Raw genomic sequence first — 19,586 nt, forward strand, 5'->3', positions numbered from 1 at the left:
TTGAGCCTTTAAGAAAACAGAGGAATGCCACAGGGCCAAAAAAAAAAAAAAAGTCAAATATGAAAATTTAAACAGCAGTAAACAAGGGAGATTTTATGGGGACGAAAAGATTTTAGTTTTAATGGCCAGGAAGGAATAAAAGATAAGACCTTGCCTTGGATCTACATGAAGAATGAAGATAGAATTCAGTATCCTTCATGATTTGCCAGAATTTTCAGTGAAAGATAGCTTAGAAAAATGTCACCCTCTGACACAGAGAGACAAATGAGAAACTTGTCTGTCTTGGCAGTGAGAGTGAGTATGGAATTATCTTCTCTTCTTGCATGGTGGGTTTAATATGTTAGTGAAATGACCCAGAAACAGCCAACTAAAGTCATTAACATTTAGTTGTGGGCTGGGGATGTGGTTCAAGCAGTAGCGCGCTCGCCTGGCATGCGTGCGGCCCAGGTTCGATCCTCAGCACCACATACAAACAAAGATGTTATGTCCGCCGAGAACTGGAAAATAAATATTAAAAACAAAAACAAAAACATTTATTTGTTCTTGACTGGTCATAACTGCTGATGCAGTGGGGGGGCACATTCTCAACCCCAGCTCTTACATACTTCTCTTAGTTAAAGCCTTACTGTAAATAAGCTTTCACTCACAAATTTGTAAAATAGGATTGAACTTCCTTTTTCCAGAATTTTCGGGCTGTTCTAAATTATAGAAATCATAAAAAGAAAACAAGATATGATCAGGGCATAAAGAGATTTGTGACAAAAACTTGTAGAAACTTAAAAAGCACCAAAATGAGCCAGGTGCAGTGGCACACACCTGTAATCCCTGCAGCCTGGGAAGCTGTAGCAAGAAGATCAAAGCTAGCCTCAGCAAAAGCAAGGCACTAAGCAACTCAATGAGACCCTGTCTCTAAAAAAATACAAAATAGGGCTGGAGATGTGACTCAGTGGTTGAAGGCCCCTGAGTTTAATCCCTGGTACTCAACAAAAAACAACAACAAAAAAAAAAACCATCAAAATGAATAAATTATTCAGCAAATTAAAATTAGCTGAACTTGAAAGTGAACTTAAAGAAATCACCCAGAATGCAACAGAGAAATAAAGTGATGCAAATATTAAAGGCATCAAGAGACATAAAGGGTAAGATGAGAAGGTTTAAAATATATTTTAAAAGAGTTCTAAAAGAAAATTAAAAAATTGAGGAGGAGCAAAAGTTAAAGAAGAATACCTGAAATTTTCCAGAACTGCTAAAAGACATAAGTAATCAGTATCAGAACCCAATTTATCATAAACATTACAAATAAAAATGAATCCACATCTAAACATACTATTATAAAACTACAGAATATGAAAAACAAAACAAAATATTAAAAAGCACTGCCCCCCCCCAAAAAAAGACCAATTATTTACAAAGAAAAACCTCTCAGATTGACAGCTGATTTTATCAACAGAAGTGTTGGAAACCAGGAAACATTAGAATAGTATTTTCAAAGTGCTGAGGGAATAATTTACAATCTAAAGGTTTAAACCTAGCTATATGGGGTTGGAATTGTGGCTCAGCAGTAGAAAGCTTGCCTAGCATGTGCAGGGCCCTGGGTTCGATCCTCAGCATCACATAAAAATAAATGAATGGAATAAAGGTATTGTGTCCAACTACAACAAAAAAAGTAAATATTAAAAAAAACCCTAGCTATACTATCAAGAGTAGTAGAAATAAAGACCTTTTTAAGAGACTAAGATAATTTACCATTAACAGACCCTTGCTAATTGAACTGCTCAAGGATGTACTTCAGGAAGAAGAAAATTGAACCTAAGATGGAAGAAATAAGATCTAAGAAGGAATGGTGAGCTAAATAATTGGTAAACATGGGGTAAATTTAAATAAGTATTGACATTTAATAATAATGAATATCACATTGACATTAGACTTAGATGTGTCTATTGACATTTTAAAGATCAGTAAAATAATAGAGTGTACAACTTCTAAACTAGTAGTGGAGAGGAAGAGAAGAAAGACATGATAGAAAAAAAATCCAGTAAAATTCAGGAGAAATAAGAAAAGAAAACAACATAGAAAAAGGAAGGTAAATAAAAATCATAGAATGACAAATCAGAATATCACCAGTAATTAGCAATAAAGGTAAATGGACTGTGAACACTGATAAAAAGAATGGTAATCTCAGGATGACCTATATGTTCTTATAGGAAATACATAAAATATAAGGACTCAGAAGTTTCAAAGTTAGAAGGATAGAAAAAAAGATTAAACCAGGTGAATGTTAACCAAGAAAAAGAGGTATAACAATATTCTTACCAAATTAAATAGACATTAAGACAAAGAGCATATAAATGAATAGAACTAATGTATGATGTAGAAGGAAAACTTTCACCAAGAAAATAGCTAAATTTTTCTGTACTTAACCTAGCCTCAAAAGGGAGGCTGAGGCAGGAGGATTATGAATTCAAAGCCAGCCTCAGCAAAAAGTGAGGTGCTAAGCAACTCAGTGAGACCCTGTCTCTAAGTAAAATACAAAATAGGGCTGGAGATGTGGCTCAGTGGTAGAGTGCCCCTGAGTTTAATCCCTGGTAACCACCCCCACCCGCCCCACTCCCTCCAAAAAAAAAAAAATAAGAATTCTACAAAGAGGAATTTTGAGAGGAGAGTTTAACAAACCTCTGTTAGTAATTAATGAATCAAATTTTTAAAAGCTCAATAAGGATAAAGAAAGCTTGAATAATGTAATTAAATTAGTTTTATATGATGGACATATATAGACACCGTGCACTAATAAATCAAGAGTCCTTAATCTTTCAAGCATAAATGGAATATTTATACAAAGTAATATGGATTATTCCCAAACAAGTTTCAGTAAATACCAAATATTAATATCACATAGATCTGTTTTCTGATCACAGCAAACAAATGTCAGTAGCAAACATAAACCAACCAAAGAAAACTTGGACAAAAATCTCATATTTTGGGAAATTTTAGAAATATATTCTAAATACCTAATAATTTTAAAAGGTAATCATGATCAGAATGGATTTATAAGAATAGTACATATAAGGGCTGGGGCTGGGGCTCAGTGGCAGAGTACTTGCCTTGCACATGTGGGGCACAGGGTTCAATCCTCAGCACCACATAAAAATAAAGATACTATATCCATGTAAAACTAACAAAATATTTTTAAAAAGAATGTACATATCAAAATTTTTGGAAAGTAGCCATTACAGCATATAGAAGAATTTTTAAGTCCTCCAATATAAGAACATCAACTACAAGTTGAAAAGCAAAGTATCTGACTTAAGAATGGGGAAAAAAAAACAGAGTAATATGTTAGAAAGGGAATAATAAAAAGGAAAGCAGAGATATAGTATCACTTGGGAAAAACCATAAAACAGACCATTAAACTGATAACTGTGGTTAAGACTGCTAAAGAAAAAAAGAGAAGGCACAAACAATGTAAAGAATGAACAAATATACCCTTAAAATGGTAGGTTTTTATAGTATGTGAATTATATCTCAATTTTTTAAAAAGAGTAGAACAAAAGGTTTTCACATAAATAACTTCATACTGACAAACTTCAAAGCATTAACAAAATTGTAATTTAGCTGAACTAACTTAGTAGGACATTAAAAAACTTGAAAAATCCATAACCATGTAAGAAAATAATTTAAAAATCTGTTTAGGCCCAAATGGTTTTACAGGTAAAGGACAAATACCCACATTTTCCCAGAGCATAGAAAAAGAGGAAAGATGTTTTTGAACTAATTTTGAGATTAGTGTAATCTTGATGCTGAAAATCAAAGGACAGAAGAAGATAATTATAAGCTAGTCTCACTGATGACCATAAATCCTAAAAAACCTAATAGTGTCTGAAATTACAAAAATGTGAAAAAGAGGATTTCTCAGACTGCTGTTTTTTTAAAAAAAAAATGTTATTTTTAGTTGTAGATGGACACATCACCTTTATTTTATTAATTTTTATATTGTACTGAGGATCGAACCCAGTACCTCTCACGTGCTAAGCAGGCACTCTACCACTAAGCTACAATCCCAGCCCTATTATATCTTTTTTAAGAGCAGTTTTCGGGCTGGGGATGTGGCTCAAGCGGTAGCGCGTTCGCCTGGCATGCGTGTGGCCCGGGTTCAATCCTCAGCACCACATACCAGCAAAGATGTGTCCGCCGAGAACTAAAAAATAAATATTAAAAATTCTCTCTCTCTCTCTCTCTCTCTCTCTCTCTCTCTCTCTCTCCTCTCTCACTCTCTCTTTAAAAAAAAAAAAAAAGAGCAGTTTGCCAACAATTAATAAAACTGAAGATGTTAAGACTTGCAACCTAGCAATTCTAAGTCTTTTAATATAATCTAAATATACTCCCACATGTCCATAAGAATTCATAACAGAATTGGGCTTGTGGCTAAGTGGTAGTGTGCTTGCCTAGCATGTGTGCGGCACTGGGTTCAAGTCTCAGCACCACATATAAATAAATAAAAATAAAGGTCCTCAACAACTAAAAAAAAGAATTCTTAACAAATACATTACTTTGCAGAATTATAAGAATTAAAGGTTAGAATATCTGTTCATATCTCTTCTTGTCAAGTTCTGAAACTGGATTTGCTAACCTTTATGGAGATTATCTTGATGTTAGCCAGGGAGAATTTACTGAAGTAGGCATGGATACATACACACATATACATACATACATACATAGTTGGGCCTATGTGTTGTATCTGTAACTGAATATGTATAGACTTTTTTGTTATTATTCCCTAAATAACAGTACAATAACTATTTACATAAATTTTACATTGTATTAAGTATTATAAGTAATCTAGAGATTATTTTGAGTATATGAGACAATGTGTATAGGTTATGTGCAAATACTATGCCACTTTATAAAAGGGACTTAAACGTCCAAGAGCTTTAGTATCTGAGGAGGGACCTGAAACTGCAGCTCCTGCAGGTCAACCTGAATTATCATAGTGATTTCATGTACTTCTTATTACTTGGTATGGATAATTGACATTTTCTTTATCTGAAGAGAATGAATAAAAACATTTTTAGATGGGGTAGAGAGAGAAGATGGGAGGGGAGGGGAGGGGGGATAGTAGGGGATAGGAAAGGCAGCAAAATACAACAGACACTAGTATGGCAGTATGTATAAATGTGGATGTATAACCGATGTTATTCTGCAATCTGTATACGGGGTAAAAATGGGAGTTCATAACCCACTTGAATCAAATGTATGAAATATGATATGTCAAGAACTTTGTAATGTTTTGAACAACTAATAAAAGAAAACTACAGTGAAAAAACATTTTTAGAAAAAAAAAAGAATAAAGGGTTAGAAAAAATTAGACCTCAGTGTTTATTAGCAGAGGGCAGATATATGGATCTATATACATCCCTTTCAAGAGGGATGAGTCTCAAAAAATAATATTAATTGAAAATGGAAACTGAAGAATATATATAGTGTGGTACCACTTATACAAAGATTTAAAGCATACAAAAATGCTGTGCAGCTTACCTACAAATGCAGAAACATTCATGGAATTTTTTTTTTTTTTTTACTATTTATTTGTAGATGAACACACAGTATCTTTATTTTTATGTGGTGCTGAGGAAAAAACCCAGTGCCTCACACATGTGAGGCAAGCACTTTACCACTGTGCTACAGCCCTAGCCCCACATGGAACTTTTAACACCAATTATAGTAAGAGGAAGGAAATGAAATAGAAGTAATGTAGGGTTTCTGACATATCTATATATGTACTGGGAGGAGAGGGAGCAAAGGTTTTACATTTTTAATAGGTAGATACCATAGAAATTCTTGATACCTTTTCTCTTTCTTGAAATATATCATCAAAAACAAAAATTGTGCCTATTCCAATACTCTATTTTAGGGATATTTATTTTTTTCCCCCTAGGATTAATGAGAATGGCCAGTCCTGCCACTGTTATGATACCCCAGAGTGCAAATGTGTCATCTTCCATGATGGCACCAGGCCCCAATCCAGAGCTGCAGCCCAGGACCCCTCGCCCTGCTTCTCAGTCAGGTAATGATACCAATCTTTGAGGATTGAAGAACCTGGAACTTCTATAGAGATGATTATAAAATTCCACCTATTTCTTATACTGTATTCCTAACTGTCCAGCTTAAATGTTACCTTCTTTACCAGTTTTGCTCTGATATCTTCAAGCTAAACTTCATCATTTCCTTCTCAGGATTTCTCATTGTTATCAATTAATAATACCCCATCATTTCTAAAAAGCATGCTTGGGCCTACTTAATATTGCAAGATATTTCATGACAGAATTCTGTAGTCAAGTAAATTTGGTAAATGCATCCTACTTTACACTGCCTATTTGAAATTCAGTATTAACATATTGGAAATGCTTACATCCTACTATAAAAAACAAACTTGTCTAAGGATGTTAGATTCAGTATTTTCCAAACCTGATTGACAATTTCGTTTCGTTTTCTTATAACAGTGATTAACACAGTTCCCTAGTATGTGATTTGGAAATTACTGTTATCCACATTTATATATATTCACAGTGCTCTTATATCCACTGTTGAACCATAAACTCTTTAAAGCAAGAAGTAGTGTAGGGTTTCTGACATATCTATATATGTACTGGGAGGAGAGGGAGCAAAGGTTTTACATTTTTAAAAGGTAGATACTGGGGGCTGGGGAAGTGGCTCAAGCCGTTATGCGCTCGCCTGGCATGCGTGCGGCCCGGGTTCGATTCTCAGTACCACATACAAACAAAGATGTTGTGTCCGCCAAAAACTGAAAAAAAAAAAAAAGGTAGATACCGGGCTGGGGATGTGGCTCAAGCGGTGGTGTGCTCGCCTGGCCTGGGTTCGATCCTCAGCACCACATACAAACAAAGGTGTTGTGTCCGCCGAAAACTGAAAAAAAATACTAAAAAAAATTCTCTCTCTCTCTTAAAAAAAATAAATAAGAGGTAGATACCATAGAAATTCTTTATACCTTTTCACTTTCTTGAATGTTGGTATGTTGCTTTGTATATAGAAGGTGTTTGCAAACACGGTAACATGAATGGTACCAGGCTGCATTAAGCATCTAGGTTGTAGTAGGTTGATTATTGTTTTGTTGACTGTCTTTAACAGATGCAATGGATCCACTCCTCTCTGGGCTCCATATGCAACAGCAGAGTCATCCCTCAGGATCTTTAGCTCCTCCTCATCACCCAATGCAGCCTGTCCCTGTGAACAGACAAATGAACCCAGCTAATTTTCCCCAGCTGCAGCAACAGCAACAACAACAGCAACAACAGCAGCAGCAGCAGCAGCAGCAACAATTGCAGGCAAGACCCCCACAGCAACATCAGCAGCAGCAGCAGCCACAGGGGATTCGACCCCAGTTTACTGCCCCAACTCAGGTGCCTGTTCCTCCAGGCTGGAACCAGCTGCCTTCTGGAGCCCTTCAGCCTCCTCCAGCCCAGGGTTCTCTGGGCACAATGACTGCAAACCAAGGGTGGAAGAAGTCTCCCTTGCCTGGCCCAATGCAACAGCAACTCCAGGCAAGACCATCCTTAGCCACGGTACAGACACCTTCCCACCCTCCCCCTCCATATCCCTTTGGCAGCCAGCAAGCCTCACAAGCCCATGCAAACTTTCCTCAGATGAGCAACCCAGGCCAGTTCACAGCTCCTCAGATGAAGAGCTTACAGGGGGGGCCCTCCAGGGTCCCAACCCCCCTGCAGCAGCCCCACCTCACCAACAAGTCTCCTGCCTCCTCACCCTCCTCCTTCCAGCAGGGATCCCCTGCATCCTCCCCAACGGTTAACCAAACTCAGCAGCAGATGGGACCAAGGCCACCTCAAAATAACCCACTTCCCCAGGGATTTCAGCAGCCCGTCAGCTCTCCGGGTCGGAATCCTATGGTTCAACAGGGAAATGTGCCACCTAACTTCATGGTGATGCAGCAGCAACCACCAAACCAGGGGCCACAGAGTTTACATCCAGGCCTAGGAGGTGAGGAATACTGAAGCTATTTATGTTGGTAAATTTGCTGGAGATAGATCTGAGTAGAACTTAAGTTTTTAGAGTTAATGGAGGGAGTGAAATAAGGATGTAATTATTTGCTTTTGTGAAATGGTGGTGACAATATAACTTAGTTAACTTGATGCATTATTATTTTGATACGTTGTTCAGCATTTTATTGATTAAATATAAGCTAGAGCTCTGGATAAAATGCAGGTAAAATTCAATATAGAGATTTCATTTTGTTTTTCAGATTTTTTTTTTTGCTTGATCTTATACTAGTAAATTAAAATTTCCAGAAGAAACATGCATTTTATTAACAACTTAAACTTCTTGGCTACTGAAAAAATTAAGATTATGCAGTAGAGCAAAAATGAAAATATAAATACAGGGTCTTATTGGGGAAAATGCCCTTCTAGTTACCAATTTTGATAATCCTAGTTAGTAAAATAGTAAGCATGGTATTTGTTAACTTTGATTAAAGTATTAAAGGGGAATAAGTTCAGAAATCATTGACTTTTATAGATTTATAATGCCAATGCCTGCTCCTCAGAGAGGGAATTCCACTAGTTATACCTAAAGGAGATTTATTTATTTATTTTGTAAGGTGCCTCTTGTATGAAGAAAAAGCAATGGAGCTTAATGTGTGAGAGGTAAAACGATTACAGTAAAACTTATCCATCTCCATGTTTATTATTTATTCTTATTAATCATTGATCTAGTGCACATGAATGTGCTTGGAGCTTTTCAGTAAGTTATAGAGAGTGTCAGTAATACTGTCATCTGATAAACATATCCCCCACCAAAAGACACCCATTGCCTACCCAGAAAAAAACCCTTACATCTTTAGTGCAACATAGCAAAGGCATGTTCCCATGGTTTCTGGTGAAATTAAGTTGCTCATCAGTCTTCTCACTCTCTTGTAATTAATTTTGCTGACATGCAGGCTCTAATATTTGAATCCTAAGACGTTTTTAGAAAATGCAAGAATGTTTCAACTCCATACTTCACTGTTCTGGGCATCTAGCCCTGGATCAGTGGAAGCTGGGTAGTCCCTCCTGCAAATGTGATTACTGATTTAATTACAATGGAAGCATGCAAGTGGGGACTTGTCACTGCTAAAGAAAGGACAAGTGCATATTTGTCTACAAAGAGTTTTTCAGGGCATTGAAAATTTGGCCCTTAAACAAATAAATGGAGAAATGCAAGAAAATTTTAAGCAAGCTTTAGGTCTTGATGCTTTCATAGAACAGATGATATGCTCACCTAGGTGATCTGGCCACATCAAGGCCTGTGTTATAAACAATAAGTGGGTCTGAGATTCTCCTTGTTACAAATTTGTTTTTTGAAATTAGGCCTTTGTAAAAGGAAGTAATACTTGAGTAAGATTCCATTAGAGCATGGTTTTTGGTGCCATAGCTGTCAGAATCACAGCAAACCTTATGAGAGAAAGGCATAATGATAAGTTTAACATAGCCTCATTTTGGAGCTCCTGTGAACTGTTTCTAATATCTGATCTCTTCCAAAGAGACAGGTACAACATTAGGGGGAAATTTACTGCAAAGGAGATTGTCATCCATTTCCCTTAAAGGAAAAAAATCATCTATCTATCTTTAATATCGGGACCCAGCTCTCTGTTTTATAGTATTTCATATCAATTTATTTGAATATGAGAGAATTTAACATATTCCTTTGGTGCCTTTGTTAAAGAATGTAAAGTTTTGGGGTCCATTGTATTACAGAGAAAAGTGAACCCTCAAACCTTGCTGTGGCGTGGCCTCAGATCACATTTAGGGAGCAGATTGCCATCTTTTCCTTGGCATGTTCTAAGTGTAAATTTTTTAGTATTTCTTTTCCATTTTGACAATGCTCATGTAAGAGATTGTGTTGATTTTTTTAACCATCTTTCCCAACCTTATTATTAAAGATCCTACCAGTGTGACAGAGAGAGCTAAGCCAGTGGAAACTTCATGCAGCTCATCCTTCCTTATTCATTCCATATCTAAGCAAGAGTATAAATTTGCTAGGTAACTGCCTTACTCATTGTTTTCTATTAAGGAATGCCTAAACGCCTCCCACCTGGCTTCTCAGCAGGACAGGCCAATCCGAACTTTATGCAAGGTCAGGTGCCTTCTACCACAGCAACCACCCCTGGGAATTCAGGAGCCCCTCAGCTGCAAGCAAATCAAAGTGTCCAGCATGCAGGTTTGTTCTCTATAATTTATTCTACTAGCATTTATTGAGCATCATGTGGGAGATGCCTTGGTAGGCAACAGGAATATATAGATTAATAATTCTTGGTCTCTCCCCTTAATTTCAAATGCATATTAATCATTCAGAATAGTAATTGATACGTGGAAAATAGCCACTCCTTTTCTTAGATGTTTCAGGAGCCTAGAAACATTTAAGAAAAGGAGTGAAACTTGTTAGAGCAGGAGTCAGGCTTTTTTTTTTTTTTTTTTTTCATGGAAAGAGCCAGAAAGTAAATATTTTAGGTTATTTGGGGGGTTTTTGCAGCTACTCAATTCACCTTGACAAACCAGCAGTGGGCCTAATTTGGCCCACTCAGAAGGAGTTTGTTGACTTCTGAGTTAGGGCTTGCTCAAGTAGTAAAAGGAAAAAGGCATTTCTGGCAGAGGAAACTGAAGATAAAAAGGCATGTAGGCATATGGCATGTTGGGATGATTGCAACTTTTAAATTAAATCTATATGTAATACATGTTAGCTTTGTTTATGCCAAAGTCTGAATTCTGATGTACACTGTGTTATTTTTCAAAATCAATCGTACCAATTTAATGCCAAAAGTGAAGTGTATATAAGAAGAAATTTTGGAGAGGAAATAAGATACAGTGGAATGACTAAAAAGTAGTATTTGTAATCAGTATTGTATAAGCCCAAAAATTCATTTTTCTGGGTTTCTGGTTACTTAGGGAACATGCCTAATCCATTTATCCTTTCAAACAGTTTGGATTGACATAGATCAAATATTTTCAGAACTGCCATGCCCACTCCAGAGTTAATTTAATTATGTGATTCCAACTTTAATTGTAAATTTCTAAGGAATGAGGAAAAATTCTAACTTAATAAAAAAAATTTCAGACTGTCTCTTGAAGGGATAGCAAATTACTGGATTTTACCTGTCTGCCAATGCAAAACTATGTTCATGAGTTATGTGAATTAATGTTTTTATAGGAAGCTATTTACTTGTTTGTTTATACTAGAACACAGGGGCCACATCCCCAGCTCTTTTTTGAGACAAGATCTTGCTTAGTTGCCTAGATTACTCTGGAAGTTGGAATCCTCCTGCCTCAACTTTCTGAGCCACTAGGATTACAAGCTTAGAGGAAGTTTTATTTAAAGCATAATTAAACATAATTTTCCACCCTAGAACAGCTATCATTTTTATATGGTAGGTTTTTTTTCTTGTTTTTTTAATGATGCATTTTTTATTTTTAAATCATGACTGATATATTTTTAAGTGCAATAATTCTTAGTCCTACTTATCGGGGTTTCCTTTTTTAATTATTTATTTATTTTTAAATACACAACAATAGTGGAATGCATTATACTTCTTATTACACATATATAGCACAATTTTTCGTAACTCTGTATATAAAGTATGTTCACACCAAATTTATTAATATACATATGTACCATAATTTTTTATATCTCTGTATATAAGGTATGTTGACATCAAATTCAAATCTTCATACATGTATTTTGTAATAAAGTGGGATAGGGAGGGAGAACATGGGAGGAAGATTATTTCTAGATAGGGAAGAGGGGTGATGATATATGGTATTTCTCATATGCCCCTATTGTTTTGATTTCCCCATTTAGCCTTTCTAAAGTAGCTCTACTTTTGTCTGTCATTTTCTGTTGTCCTATTTTATTTAGCTTTTACTGCTTCCTGAAAAAACACTCGACTGTTTGTATTATCTCTCTTGCCAGCCAAACTCCACAGAGACAAGGAAGTGAGTCTTCCTTGAGATTCAGGAAAAGTCTGGAGAGTGTGAACCAGAGACAGTTTGTCCCCTGCCTCTCTGACTGGAACATGAACTGGCTTCATAATTTCATTATAGCCACTTTTTAGTCCCCATTTAAAAGTGAAAAATAAAAGAGATAAAATAAGCTAGAAGTAGGGGCTGGAGATAAGGCTCAGTGGTAGAGCACTTGCCTAGCATGCGTGAGGCTCTGGGTTCCATTTCTAGGACTTAAAAAAAAAATGGAGGGGTGGGGGGTAAGGGAGGGTAGGTAATTTAAGTAGCTACAGAAAAATCTCAAGGACCCAACAGTAAACAAACACTGCAGTAGGCCAGGCAGCATCTTTTCTCTAACTTAGAAGAATAGAACATGTCCCTTGTTTTTCACTAGGGACTCTCAAGAAGTATATATACAGTCACTGAACTTTTTAGCATCCCTTTGACTGCAACTTCCAGATGGGTCATCTGGTCAGTTGCGCCTCATTATGTCAGGATTAAACAATTTTTACCACACCAGGGCAAAGGAGACCTGTCTTAGAAAGTATTGGGTATTCTCTTCTTTAAAGTGCAACAAATAGCATGACTAGCCTTTGAGAGTAATAGTTTTCCAAGAAGCATTGTTGGGGTTTTCCTAAGAGAACACGGCACATTCTTGGTTTCCCTAGCTCATTTATAGCAGAGTTTACTTCAGTATATACAATGTTGTTTTGTTGTTGTTGTTGTTTAGTTTTCTTCATAATAAGGTAGCCACAAGTCATTGAAAACAGTGAAATATTGCCTTCCTCTTTATTTAATCTAAAAGAAAAGTTTTCTGATTTTTGAAATATTGACTTTAAGTCAGCACTCAGGAATAAAGAAACTATCTCCTTCTTTCTTAATTCTGTTGCATAGTCATGGAAATTGTAAACAATTATCTCATATTGCATCTCCGTAGTTTAAAAAACTCACAAAAAGTATGTTAAGCCAGGCATGGTGGCTCACACCTGTAATCCCAGCAACTTGGGAGGAGGCTGAAGCAGGAGCATTGCAAGTTCAAAGCCAGCCTCAGCAATTTAGTGAAGCAAGCACGCTACCAACTGAACTGCATCCCCAGCCCAGCCTCAGCAATTTACTGAGGCCCTAAGCAACTCAGAGAGACTCTAGTCTCAAAATAAAATACAAAAAAAAGGCTGGGGATGTGGCTCAGTGGTTGAGCACCCCTGGGTTCCATCCCGGTACCAAAAAAAAAAAAAAAAAAGGATATCAAACAGCTCATTTATGTTGATCAGTGTGTATATGGATGATGGGTATTTTTCTAAGTAAGGATTTGAGTATCTTAATACCAATAAGATAATAATATTTTTCTGAAACTGTGCATTTTTTTTCTTTTTTTCCTTTAAGGTGGTCAAGGAGCTGGTCCTCAAAACCAGATGCAGGTGTCCCACGGGCCACCAAATATGATGCAGCCCAGCCTCATGGGAATTCATGGCAACATGAACAACCAGCAGGCTGGTAGTTCTGGGGTTCCACAGGTGAACCTGGGCAACATGCAAGGCCAGCCCCAACAGGGCCCACCTTCTCAGCTGATGGGCATGCACCAGCAGATTGTGCCCTCCCAGGGCCAGATGGTCCAGCAACCAGGAACTCTGAACCCTCAGAACCCTATGATCCTTTCAAGGGCCCAGCTTATGCCACAGGGCCAGATGATGGTGAACCCTCAGAACCAAAATCTTGGGCCTTCACCTCAAAGGATGACCCCACCCAAGCAGATGCTGTCCCAGCAGGGCCCACAAATGATGGCACCACATAACCAGATGATGGGGCCTCAGGGACAAGTTTTGCTCCAACAGAACCCAATGATAGAACAGATCATGACCAATCAGATGCAGGGGAATAAGCAGCAGTTTAACACGCAGAACCAATCCAGTGTCATGCCGGGACCAGCACAGATAATGAGGGGACCAACTCCGAACATGCAAGGAAACATGGTACAGTTTACGGGACAGATGTCAGGACAGATGCTGCCCCAACAAGGGCCTGTGAACAACAGTCCATCTCAGGTTATGGGGATTCAGGGACAGGTCCTAAGGCCACCAGGGCCCAACCCACACATGGCCCAGCAGCATGGTGATCCTGCAACTACAGCAAATAATGATGTCAGCTTGTCTCAGATGATGCCTGATGTTAGCATGCAACAAACCAACATGGTCCCCCCCCACGTGCAGGCCATGCAGGGAAACAGTGCCTCGGGAAACCACTTCTCAGGCCATGGGATGCCTTTCAATGCACCTTTCAGTGGAGCACCCAATGGAAATCAGATATCCTGTGGTCAGAATCCAGGCTTTCCTGTCAATAAGGATGTAACGCTAACAAGCCCATTGTTGGTCAACTTATTGCAGAGTGACATCTCTGCAGGTCATTTTGGGGTAAACAATAAGCAAAATAATACCAACGCAAATAAACCTAAGAAGAAGAAACCCCCTCGGAAGAAGAAAAATAGTCAGCAGGATCTAAAGTAGGTTGTGATAATTTTGCCTCAAATTTTATTTGTTTGTTTTTATGTGGACACTTTCATTGGAGAAAATTTTTTAGAATATATAAAATTAGAATAATATGAGATCTTTCTGCTTCAACAGTTATCATAGCCTATCTTGCCTTCATCTGTATTTTCTTTCATTATTCTCTTGATTCTTTTGAAGCAATTATACTCTATTTTAATGCCTACCTCTCAAAAATAAGGAAAGTTTTCCCTTTTTTTTTTGGTGGTACTGAGAGGATTGAACCCTGAGCCTCACACATGCTAAAAGCGCTCTACCTCTGAGCTACGCTCCCATCCCTTTTTATTTTGAGACAGGGTCTTACTAAGTTGTTGAGGCTGACCTAGAACTTGTGATATTCCTGCCTCAGGCCCCCAAGTAGCTGGGATTGAAGGCATGTGCCACTATGTCCCTAGCAGGACAGTTATTTTATATGACTACACAATAATACCATAGTACATCTAGAAAGCTAATACATCCTTAATAGTCTCACATATCCAAACTGTGCTCACATATCTTTGGTTTTTTTCTCTCAGGTTTTTTTCTTACAGTTCACTTGTTTAAGGGTTCAAATGATGTTGATATGTTGCAGTAGGCTGATATGTGTCTTAATTCTGCCCTTTCCCAGGGGGTTGTCGTACCCAGAACCTGAAAAGTAATTGGTGCTACCATACTTCCTCCACAAATCACTGGCTTCAGGCTTATGGATGTTGGGGAGCCAGGGAGGCCAAATATGTTCTGGGAATAAAAATGTTCTTCTCGCTGGGCATGTTGGCGCCCCCTGTAATCCCAGCAGCTCTGGAGGCTGAGGCAGAGGGATCAAAGATTCGATGCCAGGTTGGGGTTGTGGCTCAGTGGTAGAGTGCTTGCTTGACATATCTGAGGCCTTGGGTTCGATTCTCAGCACTGCATATAAATAAGTAAAATAAGGTCTATTGACAACTAAAAAAAATATTTAAAAAAGGAAAAAAGTTTTTTAAAAGTTTGATGCCAACCTTAGCAATTTAGCAAGGCTTTAAGCAACTTAGCAAGACCCTGTCTCAAAATAAAAAAATAAGGACTGGGGATGTGACTCAGGGGTAAAGCACCCCTGGGTTCATTCCCTGGTACCAAAAAAATAATGTTATTTTGCACTGATACCTTTTCTTTAAAGGCCCTATCATCCCTAGAAGCTTAAACCCCATACTAAGATGATTATAACTTTTAATTAGTTACCCTTTCAGTAAACTTTCTCCAGGTAAGCTCTTTTGCAAAATCACAGTAGAAAGGGCAACTAAAAATTTATACTTCATTTCCTGAAGCTAATTATTAATTTAAATAATGTTTCTGATTTTGATTAAAAAAAGTTTTAGAATAAATATTAATTAAGCTAGATTTTCAGCCTTTAGTCATAAAACTGGAATTTAGAGACATTTACTAATAGGGAATAGTGACCAATGAATGTAAAACAGATTAATTGAAATAAACTGGTAGAACTATAGGAAAAAAATAAGGAAGGTTTATTTTTACCAAAAGTAGCTACCTTTACCCCAGCCTTCCCACAACATTCTTTGTAGTCTAATTATATCATACTGTTTCTTGAATTTTATACATTAAAAGCCAATCATTGTATATTAACAGTATGTTTTCCTGAATTCAAACTTAAAGCCTTTAATTATCTAATTTTTCTAGTAGCTCCTCCTCAGTTAAATTCTTTTTTTTTTTTAAAGAGAGAGTGAGAGAGGAGAGAGAGAGAATTTTTTTTTTAATATTTATTTTTTAGTTCTCGGCGGACACAACATCTTTTGTTGGTATGTGGTGCTGAGGATCGAACCCGGGCCGCACGCATGCCAGGCGAGCGCGCTACCGCTTGAGCCACATCCCCAGCCCCAGTTAAATTCTTTTCTCATATTTTTATTGGTGATTTATAGTGACATATGATGATGGGATTCATTGTTAAATGTTTGTATATATACAATATAACAATATACTTTGGCCAGTATCATTCCCCATTATTTCCCCTTTTCTATCCCTTCCCTCTCCCTTCCCTTTCCTCTATTCTGCTGATCTCTCTTTGATTTTCATGAGATCTCCTACCTTTCTTTTCCTTTTTCCTCTGTAACTTCAACAAAGGAGCGAAAAACATGCAAACCTTGACTTTCTGAGTTTGACTTGTTTTATTCAACATAGTGTTCTCAAGTTCCATTCATTTTCCTGCACATAACATAAATTTATTCTTTTTGGTTGAATAAAACTCTGTGTCTATATATACAACATTTGCTTTATCAATTCATCTATTGATGGACACATAGGCTGATTTCATAGTTTGGCTGTTATGAGTTGTGCTGCTATAAACATGAGTATGCATGTATCTCTATAGTATGCTGAATTTAATTCTTTAGGATAAATGCTGAGGAGTTGTATTACTGAGTCATACGGTGATTCCATGCGTCTTCTTTTGGGGGAATTCCATACTGATTTCCATAGTGATTGTACTGATTTACAATCCCACCAACAATGTTAAACTGTTCCTTTTTCTCTATATCTTCTCCAGAATTTATTATTGTTTGTATTCTTGGTGACCACCATTCTCTTTAGTTAAATTCATCTATCAGCCTTTTGGAATAACATTTTTATGGGGATGATTGTTTTATTTCTCCCAGTAGGCTGGTTAGTATGCATTTTTACTGTCCTCAACAGCCCTGAAGAAGATGGCTTACTTTTTGGTTCTATACTTCATGAAAAGGACCTTATACAGCATGAGGGCTTCTAGGTAGAAAGATCACCCGCTTACCATGGAACCTTTTCCTGTCTCTTGTACCTCTCTGGAACTTTGTTTTTTCATCTGTAACATAAGGGAACTGAAGAAAATATCTGAGTTTGTTTGTTTGTTTTAGTTATAGAATTCCTTAAAAGTAAAGGATATCATAGAATCCTTGCTCATAACTTTATTTTTTTTATTGGTTGTTCACAACATTACAAAGCTCTTGACATATCATATTTCATACATTAGATTGAAGTGGGTTATGAACCCCCAATTTTACCCCAAATGCAGATTGCAGAATCACGTTGGTTACACATCCACAATTTTACATAATGCCCTATTAGTAATTGTTGTATTCTGCTACCTTTCCTATCCCCTACTATCCCCCCTCCCCTCCCCTCCCATCTTCTCTCTCTACCCCATCTACTGTAATTCATTTCTCTCCTTGTTTATTTTCCCATTCCCCTCACAACCTCTTATATGTAATTTTGTATAGCAATGAGGGTCTCCCTTCATTTCCATGCAATTTCCCTTTTCTCTCCCTTTCCCTCCCATCTCATGTCTCTGTTTAATGTTAATCTTTTCTTCCTGCTCTTCCTCCCTGCTCTGTTCATAGTTGCTCTCATTATATCAAAGAAGACATTTGGTATTTGTTTTTTAGGGATTGGCTAGCTTCACTAAGCATAATCTGCTCTAGTGCCATCCATTTCCCTGCAAATTCTATGATTTTGTCATTTTTATTGCTGCATAGTACTCCATTGTGTATAGATGCCACATTTTTTTATCCATTCATCTATTGAAGGGCATGTGGGTTGGTTCCACAGTCTAGCTATTGTGAATTGTGCTGCTATGAACATCGATGTGGCAGTATCCCTGTAGCATGCTCTTAAGGTCTTCAGGGACTTGCTCATAACTTTAAGTGAGAAGAAAGTCATATAAGGAACAAACTGATTTAGGGATCTGGATGTGCTAAAAATCTGCTTCAGGTTCTAAATTTTCATTTGCTGGTGCTTTTAAGATAGATTTATGGTGGCTTATTAAACTATCCAGAGTATGAGACAAAATACTATCTAAAAGTGGATGACCACAATCAAGACATAAATAAAACTGAATTGAATAAAACTCTGTTGTCTATATATACAACTTAATGAGACCCTATTTCTAAACTAAAAGTAGGAAAGAAAGGTACAGCTGGGAGTCAGATTATAAACCAAATGAGGGATGTGGGCACTCTGATTCCTTGGAAATGTGGGTATTAGTAACTAAGTTTCTTCATATTTTTCCTCACCCCACTAAAAATTCTGAGGTTAGTAAAAATGAATATATCCTAAAGCCAGTGTTTATCTATAGCAAAATTCAGTTAACTTTCTTGTAGCCTCTACCTTTCTTTGTTCCCCAAATACCATTTCCATCAGCTAACTTAGAACCTGTTGCAAGGTGTTATGAATTACTGGAACTTGATTCTTCAGCTACACTGAAGATACTGTGGTTTCACATGAACAGTGACTAATAATATTGATAGTCCCAAACCAAGTCCAGGCCTTCTGAGAATGGGTGATTGCATGAAAAAGCACTTTGAGTAAATATGGTGCTATTAGAGTAAGTGGATTTTAACATTTAATGAATTTGCCAGGTTATTTTTATACCAGTATTAACTATTTTATCCAGACTAGAGAGATGTAAATAACAGTAAGAATGATAATGTAAATAGATTGTAGTTCTTTAGTAATAGGGAACAGGTTGAGGTAGTTTCATGTATTTTCTAGATAGCTTACTCTCAAATGTCTTACTTATTTTTTAGCACCCCAGATGCTCGTCCAGCTGGTCTGGAGGAGGCCGATCAGCAATCATTGCCTGGAGAACAAGGAATTAACTTGGACAGCACGGGCCCTAAACTGCCAGAATTTTCAAATCGGCCACCAGGTAATAAAATGTTAGCTAAGGGTTATATACTTGTCATCATATATGCAAAATTACAAGGCTTCCTTCTCTTCAAGGAAACAGTGTTGCCGAGCACGGTGGTGCACTCCTGTAATCCCAGCAGCTGGGGAGGCTGAGGGAGGAGGATCACAAGTTCAAAGCCGGCCTCAGCAACTTAGTGAGGCCCTTAAACAACTTAGTGAGACCCTGTTTCTAAATAAAATATAAAAAAGGGCTGGGGATGTGGCTCAGTGGTCAAGTGCCCCTGGGTTCAATCCCTGGTACCAAAAAAAAAAAAAGTATTTTGTCTACTAACTAGTCTGCTTTAGCATTTTAATGTGTCTAGTATTTGGAAGCTTTCCCTTGATGTTAAGTAAATATTTCAAATATAACTTCTTAAGGCAC

General features: G+C 37.3%; 1 protein-coding gene across 7 annotated transcripts in view; it reads left to right on the plus strand.

Annotated features, from left to right (window-relative positions):
- The window catches only part of NCOA6 (nuclear receptor coactivator 6), a 97,200-nt gene that overhangs the window by 50,365 nt on the left and 27,249 nt on the right, over positions 1 to 19,586 (plus strand). For 4 of the 7 annotated variants that reach the window (XM_081292437.1, XM_081292434.1, XM_081292435.1 and 1 more), the window contains 5 exons: positions 5,933 to 6,061; positions 7,144 to 8,010; positions 10,078 to 10,224; positions 13,383 to 14,496; positions 19,063 to 19,184. In XM_081292437.1, coding sequence (XP_081148563.1) covers positions 5,933 to 6,061; positions 7,144 to 8,010; positions 10,078 to 10,224; positions 13,383 to 14,496; positions 19,063 to 19,184 — 2,379 coding nt within the window. The remainder of the gene's footprint in view (positions 1 to 5,932; positions 6,062 to 7,143; positions 8,011 to 10,077; positions 10,225 to 13,382; positions 14,497 to 19,062; positions 19,185 to 19,586) is intronic. The other 3 variants (XM_081292438.1, XM_081292439.1, XM_081292440.1) reach the window with 3 other exon arrangements.

This window comes from Spermophilus citellus (assembly GCF_964194105.1).
Source record: "Spermophilus citellus genome assembly, chromosome: 4".
NCBI classification, from domain to species: domain Eukaryota; kingdom Metazoa; phylum Chordata; class Mammalia; order Rodentia; family Sciuridae; genus Spermophilus; species Spermophilus citellus.